This window comes from Equus caballus, chromosome 17 (genome assembly GCF_041296265.1).
Source record: "Equus caballus isolate H_3958 breed thoroughbred chromosome 17, TB-T2T, whole genome shotgun sequence".
Lineage (NCBI taxonomy): Eukaryota > Metazoa > Chordata > Mammalia > Perissodactyla > Equidae > Equus > Equus caballus.
In genome coordinates this window covers 45,388,192-45,414,134 of record NC_091700.1, presented here as the reverse complement: position 1 = coordinate 45,414,134, position 25,943 = coordinate 45,388,192, and the positions used below count along the sequence as shown (strand labels likewise).

Genomic DNA, 25,943 nt, shown 5'->3' with positions numbered 1-25,943 from the left:
GATTGATACAGCATCTTATCAGATATCATCTTCACACTTTTCCAGATTCAATTTTCATAATGTACATAATTGACAAGAGGGGATAAGTGTGTAGAAAGCCCTCAATTTTTTCAGGTGAGCAAATTAGGTCCAGAGGATGGGCTGGGAAGCAGAAATCTTTTTATTTTCTCTTTTCTACAGCACTCGAGGCCAAATTTTACAAGAAAAAGAGATACCAGATCTGAAAGCCTAGAAATTCCAATCAATGTGGTTCTACCTCAGGTAGGGATAATCACAGAAGGATGTACCCTGTCAGTTTTAGCCCGAATAACCCTCCTCTTTCGAAACTCTAGCAAGATGTTGTAGAATGAGCAGAGTAGTCAGGACCTCAGATTCTAGTTGTGGGTCAGCTGCCAACCAGCTGTGCACCTGGGGGAGGCCACTTAGCCACTCTCGATCTTGGGTTCCTTGTCCCTTGAATTAGGAGGGTGGGTTAGGTAAGCTGGTAAGATCTTCAAGCCCTAACACTTGAAATTTCTGACACTCTGGAATAAGCCAGTCTTCTCAAAATCAAACCTTTTGGTGCTTGCTGTTGTGCAACCACTCTGGGTTTCTAGAAGAGAATTACGACTGGGGCTTGGAATCAAATGCATATGACTGAATCCATGAATAGAAAACCAAGTACGTGGACCAAGGGGTACAGGGCCATTCAGTGAGTCAAGAGAATGAAGCCCTGCTGTATACCAAAGGTAGAGTGTGAGGGATGGGCACTAGGGATTCAAAATGGAAGCCAATGAACGGGTGGAGTCTTGACAGGCTTGAGACTCTCAAGTCTCCTCTTGCTAAGCCGTGGTTTCCCTGGTGGGGTCCTCCTGATTGGATTGTTTCCACTGCTATGTCACAAAGGCCTTTGGGGCACATGATCTCTCTCTGACATGTGAGCCACAAAGCCTTGCTTCCACATCATCGCCTAAGGCCCTGTTGGAAGACCATGGCGGTGCAACCAGAGGGCCTGAAATGTAGAGTGGAGGAATCCAATGTGGAGGTAACCATCTCAAAGCTCTGTCCTGGGATGTGTAGGATCAGAGTTGATCGCCAGTGGACATTCTATATATATATATATGGAGTTTTTTTTCTAAAGCCATTTCTTTCTTAAGGATTTTCAGAAGAATAAGATTAGAAAGAAAACCTTCAGTGTTCTTTCTGGAGGTGGAAGTCATTGTAACAATCTAGGCAAGTATGTTCAGCAGGAGGGAAAGATATAGGACAAAAAATCATTCTGGCTCTTTGTTTTCACATTACCCTTGTAACTTTGTAATGAACAGCCACTTCTATATTCGTTTCAGCTCATGAAGCTTAGAATGTAAGCTAACTTTCTCCTGATCCTTAGACAGGGTGGCTTGCCCATGGGGTTCCTACAGCTGTAGGAACCTGGCTTTGGGTCCAATTCTTTCCACATGAGATGCACAGGCCACTACTTCCCTGAGGGTGAGTGTTGCTCCTTTGGTTCCTTCACAGCCCACATCAATCAATCTTTGCATCACTAAGGGACAGGCAGAGGGTGCCAACATGGGGGTGGGGGTGGGATAGGATTTGAAAGAGTGGTCATGTGATAGAGAGATTGCAAAAAGTCTTCCATCTACACCTGGCACAACTCTCCCTGCCCAGTTCCCAGAAATAGCCCAGCACTGCAGGACCTGCGGCTGCTTCCGGGGTCTTGGGGGGCATGGAGGGCATTGAATGAGAGGACCTGCTGCCTGGGCACATGTGCCTCCGACGGGCAGATGTGGCCACATGGGTATACCTGCCACGGGGGCACAAGTCATCACCAGGTTTTGGACACCTGCCAGGATGCTCTAGGCTGGCGCTCTGGGAGAGTGGTGATGGTGTCTATAAGTTTACGTTATGGAACTGTGCCTCCACCAGGGCTGTGAGAGCGACCCACATGCTCTCCTTAAATGAGATGGTGCACCGCTTAGGGGACTGGATCAGTTAACAAGGATGGGAAGAAATATTGACTGAGTGCTGATTTGATCATGTGTTGGGCACTGGGCCATGCAGGTGTGAGGTAGAGATCATACAGATACACCTGGGAACCCCGCTGATAATGAGAGAGCAGGAGTTATGGGCTTGTACCCAGGTCATTGTCCACTCTTTCCTCTACGCCACAAGCTGGGCATATGCCACCTGGCTGGGCTGGGTAACGTCTTAGCTCTCCGCTTCTTCTCCTGCTTATAGGAGACAGTGCCTCCTCTCCCCGCACCTTAACCGCTCGCCTCTGAGTTCCCTGCGTGTGTCTACCACACGCTGCTTTATTCTCGGACTGAGTCCATTCATTTGAGAAGGGAATTGCAGCAGCAGCTCTGTGTTTCCAGAAAGTCCTTCTGGCCTCCGAGCTTCCCATCATGCTGGGCATTTGGGCTTCTCAATTGCACTGCAAACGCCTGTGATTCCCTGTGTCCTATCACCCTTAGGTCTTTTCAGGTCTTATTGATTTCCAGTTTTTCTTCCTCACATTAAATATTTGTGTTTTCTGATCTATTTCCCTCCCGTGCAATAACTTGCCTGCTATCTGTGTTATTTCCTGCCCAAGCTAGCTGACCTCCTGGTTCCTTTTGTACATAATGATTCCGTTCTCACAGGCATTCGCGTTTCCCCCCCGTGAACGCTATCTGTGACTCTCATGAAGGTGTTTATCTTAATGAAGGATCTACCCCAGATCAGGAGGAGCTCCCACAGACCTTCCAGTGCCCCCCGGCTCCCTCCCTGTGGGCTGTTCTCAGTCTCCTTTGTTTGGGCTTGTTCTTCAGGAGCTATGGAATCTGCTCAGAATATATGTATCTCTGCCAATTTGAATAACTATTAGGAGAAAGATTTCAAGAGATTCTATGTTAAATAATTAGCTAAAACTACCACGTATGATGACAACTTTATCCTTATTGCTGTTAACATAATTCTATCTAAATCAATCACGTTGACCTGTGAATTATCCTCTTACTTGTTAGCATTTATTAAAACCAACACTGTCTTTATCATGGTACTGGGAAGCTGAGTTAATTTAAAAATATGATAATACGACTTTTTCACCTTTGTCTGAGAATTAGTAGCATATCTGGCTTTTCCTTCCGTCATCCTGGGCCTCTCAGCTTCACATGCCTGAGAAGTACCTCAGACAGTTGAATGGTCTCTCATCATAACCCTCAGTAACGTTGGCGAAGCAGGTGTTTAAAAAACTTGGTCCGCAGGCTTGGAGTCCACCAGGGGCATTTGGACATCTCTTCTGGCCTGTGGTAGCCACACTCTTCTAGGAGTGGAAGGCACTTCAGTGAGTGTCAGCTAAGCCTGGCTAGTCACTGTCCAGTCCTGCCCCCAAACTCTTTAGATGGAAGGCCACCAATCCCAGAAACTTCACCCCGTAAGGTCCCAGTCAGAGAGCTGTTCCTTAGAAATCCTGTAGTATCAATAAGAGACTTTAGTCTTATCACCTGCCCTTTGCCCCACCCCCACCCTGACCCCGTTCCATTGGCCACTCTTCTTCCATGCTCTCCACTTGCCATGAGGCCAGTGATCTGACAAAGTCATGCAGTTGTTGGTGATTTCGAGCATTTGCCTTCCAGGACCACTTGCATTTAAAAAGGAGATGCTGGGGAGAGGGCCAGGCCTGATGCTAAGAAAGGATTCCCATCCATAGGTGGGATTCAGGCATCTATGAGGGAGGTGTCTGTGTCCAGGGCCCTTCCTGAATCCCCAGCACTAACATCTTAGGTGACAGCTGTGAGCACATTGCTCCTGGAGGACAGAGTCTCTTGGTTGCCTTCCTAACGAGGCCTGATAGGAAGTTCTGATGAACTCCATAGCCAGTTGTATTCCCTTCCTGCATCCATCCTCATATCCCATTCTTCCATGAGGAAGCCAGCCTTTTCCTCTCCCATCTACTGGGTCTGTGTCCATATGTGAGGGCATTTCCTATAGGAAAGAGATCAGAGAAGAAGAGACAATCCTCTCTGTCATGGGAAACTTGGGCCATGATACTTTAGGGGCTAGGATCATACTTCCATAGGCTCTACCTCCCAGGCTTAGGAGAACATTTTAGGGTTCTCCTGAAAGGCCCAGACCTCTTGTTAGGGCCCCAATCTGTCAAGGACAGATTGGTTTAACCCATGAGACCAACTCAGTGATACCACTGGCCAAGGAGACCTACTGAGAAGGAGCTGGCTTCAAACATCAGCTGAGGAGCTGTGGGATTCTGTACCTCATGTGTTTGCTTAGCTCAGATGCTCGCTTTTTGGAAAGCCCTTATGTAAAGAAATATATTCAGCATTTGCTATAGGGTTTTAGGCCAGGAATGGTTAAGCCTTACCTGTAGAACTGGCCATTGGTTTGGTCTTCATGACAGCTTGCCTTCCACCTTCTTGGCCTCTCCCAACAACCCCAGGGAGCAGGCAGAGCAGCTATGTTTAGGTTAGACATGACATTCAGAGAAATTAAGTGACTTTCTCAAGAGCACTCAAAGATGGGACTTTTAAGCCCAAAGCTTGTGGAAATTTGGAGCCTCTATCCTCACTGGATTATAGATTCAAGATGGTGGCATGGACGACCAGCACGCTTGTGTGCAGGGGCAGCTCCCTGGAAGGGCTACATGGATGGACTATTGTGGAATGAGTGACATGGGGGAAACCTGACTGTTACTGATTTTACAGGAGGCAATGATATCTCTGCAGTTTTAAAATATGAATTGAAATGGGGCTATAGCTTTACCAAATATACTAAATATATTAAAATGAGTGAAATTGCCACTTTTTAAAATATTATTTTTTTTATTGCGTTCATCATAGTTTACATCATTGTGAAGTTTCAGTTGTGTATTATTTCTTGTCCATCACCATGTAAGTGCTCCTCATCATCCCCTGTGCCCACCCCTCAACCCCCTTCCCCTGGTAACCACTGAAATGTTCTCTTTGTCTGTGTGTTTATCTTTCACATATGAATGAAGTCATATGGTGTTTGTCTTTCTCAGTCTGGCTTACTTCGCTTAACATAATACCCTCCAGGCCCATCTATGCTGTTGCAAATGGGATGATTTTGTCTTTTTTAATGGCTGAGTAGTATTCCATTGTATATGTATACCATATCTTCTTTTATTTCTTTTTTTTTTAAAGATTGGCACCTGAGCTAACATCTGTTACCAATCTTTGTTGGTTGTTTTCCTTCTCCCCAAAGCCCCCCAGTACATAGTTGTATGTTCTAGTTGTGCCTCTGGTTGTGCTATACCATATCTTCTTTATCAAATCATTGGTCTTTGGGTACTTGGGTTGCTTCCATGTCTTGGCTATTGTGAATAGTGCTGCAATGAACATAGGGGTAGAAAAGTCACTTTGGATTGTTGATTTCAAGTTGTTTGGATAGATACCCAGTAGTGGGATAGCTGGGTCATATGGTATTTCTATTTTCAGTTTGTTTTTTTTTTAAAGATTTTATTTTTTCCTTTTTCTTCCCAATGCCCCCAGTACATAGTTGTATATTCTTTGTTGTGGGTCCTTCTAGTTGTGGCATGTGGGACGCTGCCTCAGCGTGGTTTGATGAGCAGTGCCATGTCCCCGCCCAGGATTCGAACACTGGGCCGCCTGCAGCAGAGCGCGCGAACTTAACCACTTGGCCACGGGGCCAGCCCCTCTATTTTTAGTTTTTTGAGGAATTTGCATACTATTTTCCATAGTGACTGCATCAGTTTTCAGTCCCACCAGCAGTGTATTAGGGTTCCCATTTCTCCACACCCTCTCCAACATTTGTTATTTTTAGTCTTAGTGATTGTAGCCATTTTAACAAGTGTAAGGTGATATCTTAGTGTGGTTTTGATTTGCCTTTCCCTGATGATTAGCGATGTTGAACATTTTTTCATGTGCTTATTGGCCATCTGTATATCTTCTTTGGAAAAATGTCTGTTCATGTCCTCTGCCTGTTTTTTGATCGGGCTGTTTGTTTTTTTGTTCTTCAGTTGTGTGAGTTCTTTATATATTATGAAGGTTAAGCCCTTGTCAGGTATATTATTTGCAAATATTTTCTCCCAATTGGTGGTTGTCTTTTTGTTTTGATCCTAGTGTCTCTTGGCTTACGGAAGCTCTTTAGTCTGATGAATCCCTACTTGTTTATTTTTTCTTTTGTTTCCCTTGTCTGAGAAGACATGGTATTTGAAAAGATCCTTTTAAGTTTGATGTCACAGAATGTACTGTCTATATTATCTTCCAGAAGTTTTATGGTTTCAGGGCTTATCTTCAAGTCTTTGATCCATTTTGAGTTACTTTTTGTGTTTGGCGTGAGATAATGGTCTAGCTTCATTCTTTTGCAAGTAGTTGCCCAGATTTCCCAACAACATTTATTGAAGAGACTATCTTTTCTCCATTATATGTTCTTGGAGGCTTTGTTGAAGATTAGCTGTCTGTAGACGTGTGGTCTTATTTCTGGGCTTTCAGTTCTCTTCCACTGATCTGTGTGTCTGTTTTTGTACCAGTACCATGCTGTTTTGACTACTAAGGCTTTGTGGTACATTTTGAAGTCAGGGATTGTGAGGTCTCCAGCTTTGTTCTTTTTTTCTGAGGATTGCCTTAACAATTCAGGGTCTTTGATTGCCCCATTTGAATTTTAGGATTCTTTGTTCTATTTCCATGAAGAACGTCATTGGGATTCTGATTGGGATTGCACTGAATCTGTGGATTGCTTTGGGTAGTATGGACATTTTAAGAATGTTTATTCTTCCGATCCATGTGCATGGAATCTCTTTCTATCTCTTTATGTTATCATCTATGAAATTGCCACTTTGTAGGCCAAAAAATGGTAGAATGCCAACAGTTTCTCATAGTTCAACCTAATATTTCCTCCCCACCTTTCAGTGCATTTTGGTTGATTAGTTCCCTGGCAAGGACTCGTTATGCCTCCATGGTGTGTGAAGTGTGCTGTTCTAATTCTCAGGACCAGGGATGTCAAAAGAATAAGGGACAGGTCACTGTCCTTACAGAATTGCAATTTATATATCTGAGGAGAGGATGAGACAGGACATAAGAGAATCATGGCAAAGTAATAATATCAATACATGCAAAATAAAATATCTGGATAGCATGAAGTGCTAGAATGAGCATGGAGTTTGGAGTCAGATCGCCCCCTTGTTGGCTATGTGATGTTAGGTAGAAGCATGGTATTTCTTTTTGGTAAGATATCACATATGAATATGGAAATAAATTAGCATATCATCACATAATAGTCATTCAGTAAGTGTTATTTCCTTTTGCCTGTTCTGTACAATCTTCTTCTAAGGAAATGCTGAGCAACTTCTTTTCTGAATCCACAGTAACCATGCTTGCATGTCTGTAGCTCTCTACAAAGAAAGAAAATGTCACATATTCTCTTTTTATTTTTGAACTCTACAACAAACTCTCTGAAATAAAGAGGGCCGATGTTAGTAAGGTTTCTGTGGATGGTTGTACAGGTTGTGCACGGCAATGACATAATTGTGAATGGCACGCTGTAGAGCTGGGCATTGTACAGCCTGCACAAACATATGGGATGGCTCTGAATCATGTTGGCATCCACATTTTCTAGATATGGAAACTGAGGAGCAGAAATTAAGTGATTTTGTAAGGGTCATGCACTAATGCAGCACAGAGTCAGACTCTCTTCGGATTTTATGATGTCTAGTCTCCTGTTCCCCAGATCTTACTGCCTGCTTTAATGCTTGCTGCTCTTTACCTCCCTTATTTGCGCCAAGAAATAATTGATGCTATTCACTGATTTTTCAAATTGATTGGAAGTTCCCTGAGGGCAGGATCTGAGATGCCAAATTAATGTCAGTGGATTCATTGACATAAATGTGGAGAGATTATTGGTATTGGCAAGAACATTCAGAGTGAGAATAGATTAGGGCAAGGAGTTTTCACAAGGCCAAGAAAGAACTTTCTTTTGAGGACTAAGTCTAGTTAAGCCTGATTTGAATTGGGGGAAATATGGGAAAGAAAGAGTTTGTCTTGGCTCAATGTCTTCCCGAAGTTCAATCATGATGCTTGTCATATTTGAAATGCCGGTATATTTAGCATTTCTCCTTAAATCTTCTCACTTTCAGAAATAGAAAAGTTGCTGCTTTATTTTAGCCTCACCTTAATGCTATCTATAGTATCGTGGGTTTAATAAAATAGGTATCTTTTTTCTAAAACAATTAAAATAAATATATGACTATTAAAATTTTAAAAATGTTTAAGTGTTCTGTCTAAGAAATTAGGCTGTGAAGTAATGCTGGACTTGACCACCTTCTCTGCCCTGTCTGGGGATAAGAGGAAAGATGGTAGGACTAATTTATAAGAGGAGGATTTGGTTTCCTGGGTAAGGAGGTAAAGGGGACCCATTAATCCATCAGCATTTTCTGGATTAGGCGCTGTGGGAATGGAACAGAGAAGGCACAGGGTCTTCTTGGGAAGTGTTGGCCATTTAAGGGAGGGGACAAGATGCCAAGTAGGTGGGTAAAAGACGGATGCTGGGGCCATAGTGGTACCCATTTACAAACACATATCCATTGGACCAGAGTAAGTTAGACCAAGAGGGTGGTTAGAAATAACATCACTAACCCATCATTATACAGAAGTGGAAACCAAGGTCAGTGGGGGAGAGGATGTGAGCAAGGTCACCTTATGGCATGCATAAGGGCAAGGGTCCAAATACCCAGATTGTCCATAGTTAGGGATCTGCCACTCACATGTTAAGGTTTTATTTAGTGCATTTCTGTTGGGGAGATAGTCGAAAACTCCTTGGGTACTCAGTTCGGAATGTGGATATAGAATAAAGGCAGCTGACTAGGATGAATTAAAGGCCATCATGGATACTCTGAACAGGGATAAAGCATTAGTGATTCCTATTTGGACATTCAGTTGGAATGAGAAACCAAACAATCATAAAAAAGAAATGAGACAAGTGGGGAAATTTGAACACTGACTCAGTATTTGCTGATGTTAAGGGATCATTGTTAAATTTTAAAGGGATGATAACGGTATTGCGGTTTTGTTAAAAAGGTACACATTGATGTATTTATGGATAAAGTGACACAGTGTCTAAATTTAGCTTTAAAATAACCCACTGACAAGGAAGTAGCTGTGGAATTGGGTGGTGGTATAAATGAAACAAGTGCGGCCTTGATTTGATAACTGCCGAAGCTGGGTGATGGGTACGTGCAAATTTATCAGACTATTCTCCCTCTTTTTGTATATTTTGAAATTTTTCCATAATAAAAAGTTAACGAAAAACTATCTTGACCCCAAAGCACTGAAAGTCCTTTGATAAATCCATGGCGATTTCCCACATATGTGCTTCACACGTATAAGGTTCAGGGAGCCAGAACCGGATTTGCAACTTAGTGAATGAACTTGTGCTGGTTATTTAACTTCTCTGACTTTCGGTTTCTCCATCTGTAAAATGGGAATAATAACATCTTATTATGTCAGTGTTGTGAGGATTCAATGAATTTGGTAGGTAGCTCACTCAGGGCCTCTCACAAAGCTGGGGCTCAATATTTGTTCCCTACTTCCCTTTCCGTCTCAAGATGGGGATACACACCATCGACTAAAACCACATTTTCCATAGCAATACCGTCTAGAGTGAGATCCTGTTGAGATGGAGCCCTAAGTAGGTTCTAGTGGGAGGATGGAGAGGATCTCTCAAGATTCACTCTTTAGTGATCTTGACTAATCTTCCCAGAAATCGGAATCAAGGGACCTTCAATTTACAAGGAAACCATCTAGGCTATCCACAGTGAGGTTCATTCTGATCACAGGTTCAGCCACAAGAGCCATGTGCTTTCCCAATTGAGAAATATGAAAACCATGGAGGCTGGATTTATTTAAAGTAAATAAGGTTCTGATTGCAGAATGCCCTCACACCCTGGCTATCCAGAAGATTAAGCACAACTTTACAAAGTTAATGACATGCGCTTATTGCAAAGTTAATGGCATAGCACTGTGCCTTCTATTTATCTAACTCTTTAGGTCTTAAAGATTCTAACCCACTTTATACACCGTGCAAATTACTTCTCTCTATACACGCATATATATAATGCAGACAACCTGACTTGTTTTCTGTCTTCTCTATCTGTAAAATTGTGAAAGTAACCTTAAAAATGAGGAATCGATATTTGGAGAGCATTGCAATGTACTTGGATGAAATGCTCTTGCTGCATTTAGAAGTAGCTATCATGATCGTATTTTTATTTAAATTCATTGCTGCAATTGTTGCCTCTTCTTCAGGATGTAGTCCACCTGTTCACCACTTTCTGAATACATCTCCGAATTCCTCCATTAGTGAACCTACTTTTCTTGATAACAATACCTTGCATTTCTATGGCAATTGGCAGTTTTAAAAACACTTTTGCATTCATTATCTCATTCAATCCTCACAATAGTGTTGTGAACTAAGCAGGGCACGGGTTATTTTCTTTTTACAGGTACATTTCACTGACTTTTGATGTTGGAAGGAGCCCTTAAGATCGTGGAGTCTGAGTCCGTCTTTTTTTTTGGTGAGGAAGATTAGCCCTGAGCTAACATCTGTGCCAATCTTCCTCTATTTTGTACGTGGGATGCCTCCACAGCATGGCTGATGAGTGGAGTAGGTCCACACCCCGGATATGAACCTGCAAACTTGGGCTGCCAAAGCAGAGTGCATGGAACTTTAACCACTCTGCCATGGGGCCAGCCCCCTGACTCCCTTTTTTTTACTTGGGAAAAATCTGGGTCTCAGAGCGGGTGAGAGAGCTCTCCAGTTTCACACTGCCCATCAGCAATAGAACCAGGACAAGAATGCTCGTGACCCCCAGTCTTGACTTCTTGGCTTTTAATCGTGGTGTAACCCTCACCTGGGCAAACTATACTTTCCACCTAGCTTAGAGCAGTCCTGACCGCCCGAGGGAGCCGGTTAGAAATGCAGATTCCTGGACCATACCCCAGACTGAGTGAATCAGTCTCGCAAGTAGAAGCCTCTGAAATCTGCATTTACAGCTCACTGGGTTGGGGGGGGGTGCGGGGGGGGGGGGGCGTCGGCCTGGTGGTGCAGTGGTTAAGTGCTCACGTTCTGCTTTGGCAGCCCAGTGTTCGTCAGTTCGGATCCTGGGTGCAAACATGGCATCACTTGGCAGGCCATGCTTTGGTAGGCGTCCCACATATAAAGTGGAGGAAGATGGGCACGGATGTTGGCTCAGGGCCAGCCTTCCTCAGCAAAAAGAGGAGGATTGGCAGCAGATGTTAGCTCAGGGCTAATCTTCCTCAAAAAAAAAAAACAAAAAGAAAACTCACTCAGGTGATTCTTCTGTACTGGGAAGTGTAAGAGCTGCTGGCTTGTTGGGTTTAAGCTCTGTGGCTCTGATTCCCTTTTTATATGGTGGTCTTGAGGAGCATGGCCACCATTATGAATTCCTCTTTATGAATTCCTTAATGTCCTTTGCAATGTTTGTTACCACATGTTGAACTCTCGTGATATGTCTGTGATGGTGCCCTTCCATTCCAAAATTATCGCCTGGACTCTGCTTTGAGCCTAGCCCTGTGTCGATGGATGTTAAGGGGGCTGCTGGCCGGACAGACTCAGGCGTGGCTAAGAGTGGAGGATGACCCTGAATAGGGGGAAGGAGACGGCTGGGCTGACCAACAGCACCTCCATTCTGGACTTAGTAATTTGGGTGGCTGTTGGGGTGATTATGTTCCCCCTCTGCTCACACCAATTGTGGGTACATATCTGCAGCTGGGGTAGCTTGAGAACAGTGTTTGTTCCTCCTCTAGGGTGACAGAAGTGTGCCAGAGCCCACGCTTAGTGCTTAGCACATTACCTCTTTTAACGCTAAAAATATCTCTATGAGGAAAGCAGTAGAGGCAATTATCCGCATTTGGAAATGTGGAAACTGAAACTCAGATTACTTGCCCCTGTTATAACTGATAAAATAGTGGGGCTCCGACTCAAAAATTTACTTGACTCCAAAATCAATGCCTTTAACCCCCACGATGTATAGCTGGTTCTCATCATTCGCAGATTGCACATTTGTGTGTTTGCTTACTAAAATTTGTCTGTAACCCCCAAATCAATACTCGTGGCACTTTGGTGGTCATTCATGGACATGCACAGAGGGACGAAAAATTTGAGTCACCTGACACACACATTCCCAGCTAAGGACGCTTCTCGTTTCAGCTCTCGTACTGTAAAATAGTGTCTTTTTCACAGTTTGGTGCCATGTTTTTCAGATCTTTCTGCTTTTGTTGGTGATTTCGCTGATTAAAATGGCCCCCAAGCACAGTGCTGAAGTGCTCTCTAGTTTCCTAACCACAAGAAGGCAGTGACGTGCCTTCTGGAGAAAATATGTTAGCTAAGCTTTGTTCAGGCATGAATTATAGTGCTGTGGGCCAAAAGTTCAATGTAAACAAATCAACAATATGTAGTAAATAAGGTATCTTTCAACAGAAACACACACAAAACAAGATTGTGTACTGATTCGTTGATGAAAATGTGATCAGATGCTTGCAGGAACTTAACCCTGTATTTCTCCTAGGAGAAATGGTACAGTATTCGCTAATTCAGTGTTTGCGGGGACTTTACAGGACAGAACTGCCGCGAATGTTGAGGATCAACTGTATTTCCTTGTGAGGACCCCAAGAGGCCAAGTGCCAAAGTGCCCACGGTGGCCAGGCCAGACTTTCAGACTGGGTTTATTGTGGGGTATCCCGGCCTCGTATCGGGTCAGCCAGCCTTCGGGGTGTCCGCTCCTTTACTAACTCTGGGCTTCCCTGTTCTCTCCCGCAGAGGGGCACAGCCGAGCCTTTCCTGAGGCTCCACAACTTGTACTCCACCCCGCGCTGCGCCAGGCAGGCCGCCCTGCCCAGGCTGAGCCGCCGGGTGGTCAGCCAGCACTCCTACCCGCTGAATCGCTTCTCCTCCGTGCCCTTGGACCCTATGGAGCGCCCCACCTCCCAGGCGGACCTCGAGCTGGATTACAACCCTCCCCGCGTGCAGCTCAGCGATGAGATGTTCGTCTTCCAGGACGGGCGGTGGGTGAACGAGAACTGCCGCCTGCAGTCGCCGCACTTCTCTCCCTCCTCCTCGTTCCACCACAAGCTGCACCACAAGAGGCTGGCCAAGGAGTACCTGCTGCAGGAGGAGAACAAGGCCCTGCGGGAGGAGAACAAGGGCCTGCGCGAGGAGAACAAGACCCTCCGCAAGGAGAACAAGATCCTGCAGATATTCTGGGAGGAGCACAAGGCCACGCTGGGCCGGGAGGAGAGCAGGGCCTCCTCGCTGCTGCTGCACAAGGACAGCGTGGCCCTGGAGGTGGTGAAGAAGGACCCGGCCCTGCAAGCACACCGCGGCAAGGAGACCAGCACCCTCCAGCTGCTCCGCGAGGAGAACCGCGCCCTGCAGCAGCTGCTGGAGCAGAGGAAGGCCTTCTGGGGCCAGGCCGAGGAGAAGGCGGCGCCCATGGAGGAGAACAAGCGGGCGCCCTCGCCCCACGAGGAGCCGCACGGCCCCGGGCTGCTGCCGGAGCAGGGCCCGGGCCTCGCCTCCCCCTTCGAGGAGCCCAAGGGGTCCGCCACCCCGCAGGAAGACTCCAAGACGCTCCGCGCCCTGCGCGAGATGGTCAGCAACCTGTCGGGGTCCTGCGGGGAGGAGGAGGGCAAGGCGGGCCCCGGCCTGCCGGACGGGAGCCAGTGCTTGGAGCTGCTGAGGGAGATGAACCAGGCGCTGCAGGCGCTGCGGGAGGAGAACCAGAACCTGCAGGTACTGCGCGAGGAGAACCGGCTCCTGCAGGAGGAGAACAGGGCGCTGCACGTGCTGCGCGAGGAGCACCGGCTCTTCCAGGAAGAGAACAAGGCCCTGTGGGAGAACAACAAGCTGAAGCTGCAGCAGAAGCTGGTCATCGACACGGTGACCGAGGTCACCGCCCGCATGGAGATGCTCATTGAGGAGCTCTATGCCTTCATGCCGGCTAAGAGCAAGGACCCCAAGAAGCCCAGCAGGATCTGAGGCCGCCCAGGCGCCGCGGAGGCACCGAGCTTCCGGCACAGAAGACTCCGGCGAAGAAAACCTCCTGCCTCTCTTCTGTCTTCTCGCCTTCCCCCACCAGTTCGTGCCTGTTGAAGAGCAGAGTTACGAGCCTTCCTAAACTCAGAGTAGTAATAAAGGCGTGAGGAGGCTGGGGCCAGTTAACACCAACGTGCTGCTCTCCGTCTTCTTTTTCTTTCCTTACTATTTTTTAGAGCAGTTTTAGATTCACAGCAAAATTGAGCAGAAGGGACAGAGATTTCTCATATACCCCCTGCCCCCGAACACACGTGTAGCCTCCCGCGTGATCAACATCCCCACCAGAGTGGTAAATTTGCTACAACTGATGAAGCTACGCTGACACATTATAATCACCCAAAGGCCATAGGTTACATTAGGGTTCACTCTTGGCGGTGTACATTCTGCGGGTTTGGACAAACGTATAATGACATGCATCCGCCGTTATAGCATCAGAGTATTTTCACTGCCCTGAAAGTTCTCTATGCTTCACCTATTCTTCCCTCGCTCCTAACCCCCAGCAGTCTCTGATCTTTTTACTGTCTCCATAGTTTTGCCTTTTCCACATATCAGAGTTGGAGTCATACAGTCTATAGCCTTTTCAGATTGGCTTTTTTCATTTAGCAATTTGCATTTAAGGGTCCTCTATGTCTTTTCATGGCTTGATAGCTCATTTCTTTTTAGCGCCAAATAATATTCCATTGTCTGGATGTACCAGTTTATCAGTTCACCTACGGAAAGATATCTCAAGTTTGGGCAATTATGAATCTGGCTTCTTTTTCTTCTCTCTCTTTTCCCCCAGTCCTTTCCTTCATTATTGTCTGTTTTTCTCTCTCATTTCCTCCCTTTTTTCTTCCTTTTTCTCCTCCTTCTCTCCTCTTTCTCCTATCCTTCTTGCTCTCTCCTCATCTTCAGTTTCTGAGGCTGTGGCATGGGGATAGCTTGTGGGAGAAGAGGTCCCTCTAGGCCAGGGCTTTTCCACTGCGCTGCTGTTGATATTTGGGGCTGGATAGCTCTTTGTTGTGGGGGCTGTCCTGTGTGTTGTGGGATGTCTGGCCTTTGCCCACTAGATGCCAGTAACAGCCACCCAACCCCCAGCTGTGACAACCAAGTATGTCTCCAGACATCGCCAAAAGTCTCCCCAGGGGACAAAAAACTCCACCTCGTGCCCCCACTCCCATCCCCCAACACTGCCCTAGGTTTCTTAAAGCATATTCCTTGAAGTACTAATCCTTGAAATGCTCTGAGAAAATGAAGGTTTCTGTGGCGGAAATGCTGCTACAATCGTCTCTGGCAGATTCATAATCATATTCCAACTTAAAGAGTCTGAGAAGCCCTACAGTGAGGAAAGCTGCTTAACTTTGGTGAACCTAGAATTGCCCAATTTTATTTCATCTTGAAATTTCTTTTTCTGTCACCCTGCTGATCACCCAGTTTGAGAAGGGGTGTTCAGTGCTCTCCCTGACCCTAGGCTCGCCTCCCTATTCCCACGTGCCCTCTGCTTACTCATGGTTCGTTCTTCCCAGTTGAAGGTAAGAGGTGGGGCGGTGGCTGCCAGGTTCACTGGAGGGAGGTGTAGAGGCTCAAGATTTGGTGTCCTAGGCTTTGATTTCCGTTTCAAGTTGGACATACTTTATTTTTTTTGTGAGGAAGATTGGCCTTGAGCTAACATCTGTTGCCAATCTTCCTCTTTTTTTCTTTTTTCTCTGCAAAGCCCCAGTACATAGTTGTATATCCTAGTTGTAGGTCATTCTAGTTCTTCTATGTGGGATGCTGCCACAGCATAGCTTGATGAGCGGTGCATAGGTCCAGGCCCAGGATCTGAACTGGCGAACCCCGAGCAGCCAAAGCGGAGAGTTAAAACTTAACCACTTGGGCACGAGGCCGGTGCCTGGACATAAGTTAGAACCAGGAATTTGAAAGCTACCCTCAGGTGACTGTAGAAGGGAGTCTGGTAGAGGTTCTCAAACTTTGTTGTATGGTGGAATCACCTCAGGGTCTTTGAAAAATACTGACTCCTGGATACTACCCCCAAAGTTCTAATTTAATTGATATTGGGTACCACTGGACATTGGGAGGTTGAAAAGCTTCACAGGTGATTACAATATGCAGCAGAGTTGAGGAATCACTGTAGCTGGGTGAGTTAAGCTGCCTATTGATTCTCAGGATAACGCTCCATGCACTAGTGATGGGGATAAATGAGTAGGCATATGTGAGGGAAAGAAGAAGTTTACCCATGTCGCTGATGGGAAAACTGATTGCTATGACAGATGTGAGTTTGAGACTGAAATATCCTCACTCCTAATCCGTTGTTCATGTTGGCTAGATTTCTGAGCCTTGAGCAAGCTCCAGAAGGGGAGGCAAGGCCATAGCTGACAGCTGCAGAGCTCTTTGTCCATCACATGTCACTTGCCGTGACCCCATAATCCTCAGTATTTGTGAGGTGGGCATTATAGTTTCTTCTACAGCTCGGGGAGCTGGAGCACCAATGGACTTGCCAGAGGTTAGCTAGCTAGGAAGAGCCAATCGGGGTCTTCATCGCAGACCTAATGACTGCAGATCGCAAACTCCTTCTGTTAGATCGCACTGCCAAGTGAACTTGATCTCCAAAAGAGGTTTTGGTGCCTATTTTCCAGATTTAGGAGCTTGTCAAGTCTTATACAAAATAGCATCAGAAATTCCAAATGAGGGAGAACAATGATAGGAGAATTCCCTCTCTTTATTCAGTGACTACACATTTAATCTGCACACGAGGGCAGAAGGTGACTGATGGGCAGGCAGAGGCTGAGTAATTTATTCCCCTGTTGCCACCAAAACCTGACAAATAGGTAGTTTTTGCCAATGGGCCTCTAGCCCTTTGCAGTTTTTTCCCCCTGAATTTGGTAAATACATCATGCAGGCCATCATGAAATACCAAACATTGTTTAAGTCAGTGTAATAACTCCAGGGTGGAGGGGCTTTTCATTTTTGTTTTTTGATAAAATCAAATTGATTTCTGTGTTTCTAGACAACTGGAAGACAAAAGGCACACTCTCCCCATGTTTGTGTTACAAATATTTAACTTGGATTAAGCTACGTAGCGGCAGTTGGAGGCCGTGCAAGCTGAGAGAGCTAGGACTTAACACTGTTTAACAATGTCAACTCTCTCTGTCAGGCATAATCTAAACGGGTGAAAAATTAGCAAGAAGGACCATAAAAATGTCATTTTTATGGAGTGGGGGTGATTTACTTCAAAACAATGTTTCGTTGTATGGTGCAGTCTGTCATAGACTAGCTAACATTCTAGTGGCCGCTAAGCTCCTGTAGAATAGAATGAAATTTCATTCATCAAGGAGAGCTTCCTTTAAGCATCTCTGGGCCGTTTTCAGCTCTTTTTGTGTCTGCCTCCTGGTCCAACTTTCAGTCCTTCTCTCATGGCCAAGGAGCCTATCTTCTCTTTGCAAGGCATGTCTTGGCTCCAAGTCTCTAAGATTTGCCTTTAGAGAGCTAAGCATTCTACCTTTCCTAGCCCCTCCCGTTTGGTCCTTGGCCCGGCTGGCTGACACTCCTGGTTGCTAGAGTCAGCTACAACCCTACTACTGAGTTGGCTGAATCCTATCTAGTGCTCATAAGTTGAGGGTCAGGTCAAATAGAGAAAAACACTCACAACCTAAACAACTAGCTAGTTAACGGAAACGAAAACTCCCCAGAATTAGTTCAGGGAGGGGATTCCAATAGGAAAATCATCTATGCAAGGACAGTCATCCTGGGTTAAGCAGAGTGTGCCAACAGTAGGAACCAGAAAACAATTCTGGAGAAAATCTTGTAGGCTTTTGTATGCTCAGATTCTATTCTTGAACTCTTCCCTTTTCTAAGGGCTTTTCATAAAGTGGAGTGACCTCAACCTGCGTGTAGTGAATGCCTGTTGGAGTCCAGTGTCACTTTTGGCAGTGTAGGAAACAGCTGGGAGGAGGGTACACTGGGGCGAGGAGTTTGATGTAGGAAGTTGATGACCCCTAAATCCTTGATAACCATCATTTTATTGTGCCAGGAGTTAAATTTTTGATTTATCAGATGGGAAATGGTTTCTACTGAGAAGCCAGGCCATCTTCAGAATATTATGCATATACCAAGAGCAGCTGCTGGAATCCGCGTCCTTCCCATTCATATTTTTGAGCCCCTGAGTTGTTTGCAGCAGATGGAACATCTGTGTTTGGGGCTGCCCGCCCCCTTTCTCGTTCACATGCAAGTGTTCTCCAGCCTGGGCTCTTATCAGTTCTTCTGGGTAAACAGTTCTTTCCAAATTTCTTACTCTCTTTGTTCACTCAAACAATGGCCTTTGTAACCAAGAACAAAGTTAGGAGCAGGTGACGGATTATTTTTAAAGCTGTCAAGACAAGTGGTGTTTAATTTATGACATTTTCTTTCTCTAGGACTGCCTTGATTCTTTGCGGATGGGGTATGTCAGAGCTCTCCACCAGAAATCCTCAAGCCGTGGGAACACTAAGTCCTCATCCTTTTCAGAGACTGGTCAGTTGTCACTCAGGAATGCTGTGTGAGATGGAATAGAACTTCTTGGTTGTCAGCTACTTTTTCTGGACCTATGGTTGGATTATCCTCACCTTTTCTCTCTCCTTCACTCATGCAGTCAATCACCAGGTCCTGTTGACTTTGTCTCCTCAATAGCCCTTGAATCCTTCTGCTTCTATTTCCATGGGTGTAATCCCACTTCTGGCCATGGTCACCTTCTGGGTGACTGCTCCGGCTCTGACTGGATTTCCGCATCTCCAAGGTTACTCTAGCCCATTCTCCATATTGCAACCAGACTGATTTTCTTAAATGTGTGAATGTTATGATATTATTTCCTTATTTCAAATTCATCGCTAGCTTTCCATGATCTTTAGGATAAAATAAAACTTTACTATGAGTCTTTGGCTTAAGTGTGGACACTACTTAAATTCTTCTGAATATTCTGAATTCAGTGAACATATCACTGCTTCTCAGGGTCCCCACTGGGCTCCTTCAGAATTCAACATAATTTAACCAGCTGTCCTCCTTATCTCTTGGAGGTTATATCCAGAGAGGAGAGATTCCTTCTCCTGGGAAGGACAGGCAGAGCTCCAGGAAAGATGTACTTGGAGTGGTGAGGAAGATGGGAACACCTGTGTTGCCAGGTGGCTGTAACGAATCTTCCCTGGTCATGACTGGGCTGTTGGGTGTCAAAACCAATAACCTCCCACATTGCTCCTTGTGTTTAGTGAAGATCATCTACTCTGAACAGCCACGCACCGGCAGCATGGACTTCAGAGTCACACTTCTGGGTCTATATCAGTTCCACCACTTACGTGTAACTTTGGGCAAGCCACTTTACCTTTTTGTGTCATAGTTTTCTCTTCTAGAGAAAACAATGGTGTCTGCTTATATCACTTGACTATTGTTGCATTATAAACCTATTCCAAAACTTAGTGGCTTCTGAACCATTTGTTTAGTTAGATTGGGATCAGCTGGGCTGTTCTGGTTGCAGCTGGACCCACTCGTGCACCTGTGGTCAGGTGGCAGGTTGCTAGGTGGCTCTGCTTCCCATGGTTGGCTGACTGTCAGTTAGGGCCCTTGGCTCTCCTCCATGTCGTCTTGTCCTCCAGCAAATTACCCTAAGCTTACCCTCATGGCAGAGGCAAGGATGCAAGAGAGAGAGCAGCAGTGTGCAAGTCCTCTTGAAATCTAGGCTTGGAACTGGTCCATCCTCACTTCTACTGACCACATTCTGTAGCCAAAAGTAAGTCACAATGCCAGACCAGATTCAAGAGATGTGGAATGCATTCCACCTCCTGATAGCAGGAGCTGCAAAGGATGTGGGTACAAGAAATCCATTGGTTAGGACCATCAATGCGCTGCATCCACCATACTACTTTATAGGTCTTTGTGAGAATCGGGTGAGATAGTACATGGACAGTGCTTAGAACAGAGACTAGTACATTGTAATCACTCAATAAACTTTACCTATTATTATCATAACAATCATGATTTTTTTTCTGCATATCTTTAGGTATATAGATAGAAATTAGAGCAATTCATTGAAAACTGCCTCGAAGACTTTCGAGAATTTTTCAGTTTGTTTAGTTAGAACAATTTTTTTTGTGGTCCTAGGAGAGCTGTCTAAAGTCAGCATCTGAGCTCCTCTTTATGCTCTTAAACACAGATTTATTGTGAAGATTGAATAAATTAATGTATGCAAAATGACTAACAGCATCTGGAATGTAATCAACACTAAATAATGGTAGCTATGGTTATTATGTGACTGCCCCAGGGCCAGTGATTTGGAAGAGAATCTGCCTTTCTTACACAGCCCCGATTCACTGCTAAAAGGAATGCAGTTTGGCTTAATGTGATGCTGAGAATGCCTATCTAACAGGTGGGCGATGTATGAAGTAAAAATAGAACAAAGCTTTATAATGGAATTTCATCACAGACACTTAGGTAGAGAGAAAATATAATAGACCCCACACCTCCATTATGCAACTTCCGTAGATGAGTCCGTGGCCAGTCTTCACTTGTCCCCATGCTTTCTTTTTTTTGGTGGCCTTTAAAACAAATCCTAGATGTCACATAAATACTTCAGGATGTATCACTGATAGACTTTCTTTCATTTTTTATATAATTGCCATATTATTGTTGCACCTATCCAAATTAACCATAATTCCTGAATATCATCCAATACCTAGTCTATAATCAAATTTCTCCCATTGTCTGTCTGCTCCAAACAAGATCCCTTATTTGCTTTTATGTAAGAGACTTGTTTGTTTCAGAGAAGGAGAATTCTGTGCAGTTCTTGGGGCATCCAGAACTGGCTCGTGTTTTTCGAGGTCTGGCCTGCCAGGGACATGAAACAGGCCTGATGCACTCAGCAAAGGTACCAGTGTGGTTTTCTGAACTCTTCTGCACTCCTAGGAAGCGTTGATGGTACTGTTGGGTGTATCTAAAGCTCACTGAGTTAGAACTCTTCAGAAAGGTGCTCTCTGGAGCTGTGATGTGATGAAGAAATATTGTTCCAGTGGCTCGCTTCACTCATCTCAAGGCCATTTGAAAGAATTGAGACCCACACTGTTCTCTCGAGACTGAAAGTCTTGGAAAGAGTAGAAGCAAGGGAGCTGCTTACATTGAGTTGCTTGCGATGCTCTAAGATCGGACAGATGGCAAGGTGGCCCCAAGCTAAGGAGAATTTTATACCAGCCTGTCACACAGAAAACCAGATTTCTTAAAAAATTTTTTTTTATTGTATCTCTTGAAGGGTGTTTGCTCTGGCAGTCAGAGAGGACTGGGAAAAGGGGAGAGGATGCCGAAGCCCTTAGTGTTTGTCTGTAGGATGAAGTCTCAAAAAACAAACCAACCCTCTAGTTCTGTGTGTGTAGTGTGATTAATGGGGAAAGATCTTAATCTTTTGGACAAAAGAGACTTATGTATTTATGCAGTCATTCATACCCAGGCTAGAAACCAGAGAGCTGTGTCAGACTCCGTTATCTCTCTTCTTTCCTCCGTGCAATAAATCACCAAATTTGGCCAATTTTACCTCCTCAGTGTTTCTTGAACTCATCTCTCTCTCTTTATTTGTACAACCACTGACCCGGTTCAGGTCCTCATCAGCTCTTGCCTCATCTGTTGTGATCAAATTCTAAATAAACCCATTTTCCACACAGCAGCTGGGATGAACCATGTAAAACACAGCTCAGACTATGTCAGAACCCTCCTTCAAAGCTTTCAATGGCTCCTCATTTCTTTCAGCAGATGTTCCCCTCCAGTATGCTGGGTCGGATTACAAATGTACAGAAATATTTATCCCTTTAGCTCAAAGGGTGGCCCAGTTGTGAGCAGCCTCATTTCTTTGCCTCTATATTCCACTCAGGTATCATTTACTACACATGCCATGAGGTGAAAAGGCTTATGGAATAAAATCCAAGCTGCTCAGACCATTCTCCTCTCACCAGTTCTACCTCCTGCTCCTCCCTGTACTGTGGAACTGTCTTCAGCCTTCTTGGTATCATTCTTTGCCCATGCAGTTCTCTGTATCTGGAACATTCTTTGAACCCTTTTGTATCTTGCAATTCTTACTCATCCTCCAAGACTCAATTCAAGAATCATCTGCTTCAGTAAGCTTTCCTAACCTTCAAGGTCAGGCCAAGGGTTACTCTTTTGCGTCCCCCATCCTCGACCAGGTGTCCTCTTTTACTGGGTCACTCACCATATTACCAAGGGGTTGTTTGTTTTTGTATCTGTCCTCCCAGCCTGAAAGTTCCTTGAAGACAAAGTTAGTCATCTAGAAATTCCTACTGCCCAGCACAGTGCCTGCCACACAGCCGGCACTCAAAAGATAACAAACTCAAGAAATTCATCTGCTGGCAGTTTAGCTAAAAACCCAAGGCTTTCATGCCCTTTGCTAGTGGGGTCTGATTTAAATTGCCCACCAGCACTGGATTATGAGACACTCAGTCCAAAATATCAGAATGCTGAAGTCAGTATCATCAAAAACATGTAGTTGAACACTCTTCTCTAACTCTCAGCAGTCTTATTGTTTTTAACAGCAGCAGATGAGAGGAAACATGTCATCCCAAGCAGGGAGACAGAGAAGTGAGAATTGCTGTACTATAAAGGAAATCACCCGACGCTGAGACCCACTGTGGTTTATATCACCGCCTCTGCAGCCCTGAGAATTTAGTGTTATTTTAGTTGTTAGAATTTGTAGACTATTGGTTGGTAGAAAATAATCATTTCCAAGATTATATATGTTTAAAGAGATCATTACAGAGTCAAGATTAGAGAGTGACACTGCTATTGCAAAGACCAAAAGTTTGGAAAAATCTCACATCTTGATCTTGAAAACACACACACACACACACACACAAACACACACACACACAGTTGAATTTGGAGGCTGTGCTCCCTTTAGAAATCTGATTTCTTGGGGCCCGACATCTGCATAAGCAATCATCTGGGACTCTATATTCAGAAGTCTTCAAGATGGCAATGTACTCCACAGGCATCCTTGATAGGACACTATGGTTAGGTCACAATGGACTTGTTACTCACTGATAATCCTTGGTGGAACAATGGTTATGCAGGGAGGCAGTGATGTTTTTGATATTTGAGTAAGAAAGAGGACAGAGAAGGTACAGCAGTGATTTTTGATGAAGTACCCTCTGGATGGGGAGGAATTAGCTCTGACTTGATAAGTGTTACACACTATGGGAAGGTGTGATCAGCGAGCATGTCCCTACACCATCTGCTGGGTACTACAGATCCTTACAGTGTTAGCAAGGGAATACGTGATCATCACAGCCAATTCACTTGTCTGATTTCAGGGACTCCAGGGGTTTGCTACTGTTCAAACTAGCTAGGCATTCTCCAACCTTAGCTAATTTCAGTATCCAAGAACTGTTATACTACAATCTAGTGAAAAAAAATGTTCTAAATGGAGCAAGTGGAATGTGGCACTATGACAAAAACATATTATTATGAGTATGAGGGGGAAATGACCCCAAATCTTATTCTAACTCTAAATCTTACCCTGGGTTACCACAGTTCTGCTTTCTCCATGACTGTGTACCTGATAGAGACTGCCCGATGACTGTGGCTGACATCTTTCAATATGGAAGCAACTTTGTTGATATGTGTATGCATATGTCTATGTATTAAGTTATCATCCATCATAAAAAGCTACAGTACAGCCAACTAGAGTACAGTGTATATGGAAAATAATACACCTATTATAATACACATAGTGCATATATATTATGATATATAAATTAAAATGTCTTGTTTTATAATATACACTATTCTTATTATTTTATATTATGTGTATATATGTATTTTATGTATGCGTATATATTTTTTCCTCAAGAAGTGAAAAGCATTATCTTAAGAAGGTCCAAAACAAAGAAGAGGAGCTGACCAAAATATATGTTGTGAGTGAGAAAGGTGTGCCAATGATGCATGTACCAATGAGCTTGCATTTATTCAATTATTCAGTAGTTTACCAAATGTTTTCTAAACACCTAAATATGCTCCAGGCTCTGTTGTAGGTACTGGGGGTTCCTTGAAGAGTGGGGCAGACATGGAGTTTACATTCTAGTAGGAAAGACAAACAATAAACAATCACATAAGCAAGACGTTCTTAGCTAGTGCTAAATGCTATGTAGAAAGAAAGAGCAAATGAGCTGCTGGACTGGAAGGTGCGTATGGTGACTTTAGCCAGGATTCTCAGAAAAGGTCTCTTTGAGACTTCTTCCATAAGGCCTGAGATGTGCAGTTCTTTAGTCACACTCCCCAGTTATTATACAGGATCCCTACTGATGGGTTGGGAAGGGGTCGGGGTAGAAGCATTGCGTAGTCCTTTAGTGTCAGCCTTTTGGTGATCCTGTGCCCCTGGGTTGTGACCTTTAGAAATGCTTCTCAGATTTCCCCCTCTTAGGAGGGACAGGATGGCGCGAGTGGGCTGGAGTTGGGTATTTCCCTTCTTCAAGGTGGGGTGGGCTCTGCTAAAACCCCAGCAGATTAGGCTCTGATGAAATAGTTCCTCTTGAGGGCAGGGCTTGTTAAGAACAGGGAGCTCTGATCTCTTTCAAAATGGCTGCTTTCCCCTCCCTCTGCCAGAAGCGATGAAGATTTTCCTCTGATCTTCACCTGAGAATCCAGAGCAGCTCCTAGAGGAAAAGCTCACAAGTGTGAGGGTTCTCCATCACTGGGTCCCTCTCAGAGTTGCCCACACCGAGCCTCCAGCAATTCATTGATTATGGTTCAGATTTTCCTACCCCAGGAGTGGTTCCCTTGGAAGTTTCTGTTCCGGTCAGTTGTGAGTCTCTGTATCCTCCTCTCTGTCTCTATAATTTTGGGGGCAGCAGTTTTCTCTGTGACCTCAGTTCTCTGATGGATCTAAGAAGAGTTGTTGACTTCCAGTTTGTAAAAACTTTTCCTGATGAGGATGGATAGGAATGACAACTTCCAAGGTCCTTACAGCTGGACTGGAAACCGGAAGTCAAAAGGCCTCTTTGAGATATCTGAGCTGAGATCAATGAAGAGAAGGAGCTGCCCTGTGAGGAATAGGGGGAGGGACTTTTCCAGGCAGGGAAATGGCACATTCAAAGGTCCTGAGGCAGGACCAGCCAGTGTGGAGGCCAGTATGGCTGAGCTGAGGGGCAAGGCAGAAGGTGAGAGGAGACAGGTTCAAGCCAGAGGCAGAGACTAGATCACGGAAGGCCTGCAAGACCGTGGGGGGAAGACTGAAAGGTTTTACATTTTAAATGGAAACAACTTATTTATCTTGGAGATATAAGCAAAAAAGATGAAGTGGCATGCTCTTGACTACTTCTGTACATACTATAGAGATACAAAATTTACAGTAGAAATTCCCCACATGTCATTTCCTTTTTGTGTGTGTCTCCTAGCACATGAACATGCGATCTGAACAAGCAGAATGGAAGAGGACACTTACTTGCCAAAGGGGATCACTCATTCCAGTAAAGGAGCTTGTGCAGAGCCTGGGTGAACACTGATTAGTGAGAAACCCAAAGCACATTTCCTGCGAGGTCTTGTCTGCGAGGGTACTGGCACTGAGTCCTGGGAGGATAGACAGCATCTCATCCTTCTTCCTTCTTCCACAGACAGCCCACTGTGGCCTAAGCAGGTTGGTTAGGTAGCTCCATAGAAACGGGCTCATTCGAGCAACCACTTTGCAGCCCTCAGAACAGTCTGCCCTAATGTATGGGTGAGGGGGATGGAGGGAGATGAAGATGCAGGTTAGAGACGGGGCTGCATAGGAGCCGTGGGGTCTGCCCTCAAATTCCACCTGCATTCGACCTCTTGGAGTACCTAGAAAGAGAGCTTTGGTCTCCAGAAGTCAGAGCTTGGTGTCTCCTGAAATGGTGTTTATG

General features: G+C 44.9%; 1 protein-coding gene across 12 annotated transcripts in view; it reads left to right on the top strand.

Annotated features, from left to right (window-relative positions):
* Positions 1–14,196, top strand: part of CBY2 (chibby family member 2) — a 55,476-nt gene extending 41,280 nt beyond the window's left edge. For 10 of the 12 annotated variants that reach the window (XM_014732101.3, XM_070239765.1, XM_070239766.1 and 7 more), the window contains one exon: positions 12,790–14,196. In XM_014732101.3, coding sequence (XP_014587587.1) covers positions 12,940–14,007 — 1,068 coding nt within the window. In that variant the 5' untranslated portion in view covers positions 12,790–12,939 and the 3' untranslated portion in view covers positions 14,008–14,196. Of the gene's footprint in view, positions 1–180; positions 1,025–12,789 lie in introns of all 12 variants that reach the window. The other 2 variants (XM_001491191.5, XM_070239764.1) reach the window with 2 other exon arrangements.
* Positions 14,197–25,943: the final 11,747 nt, after the last annotated feature.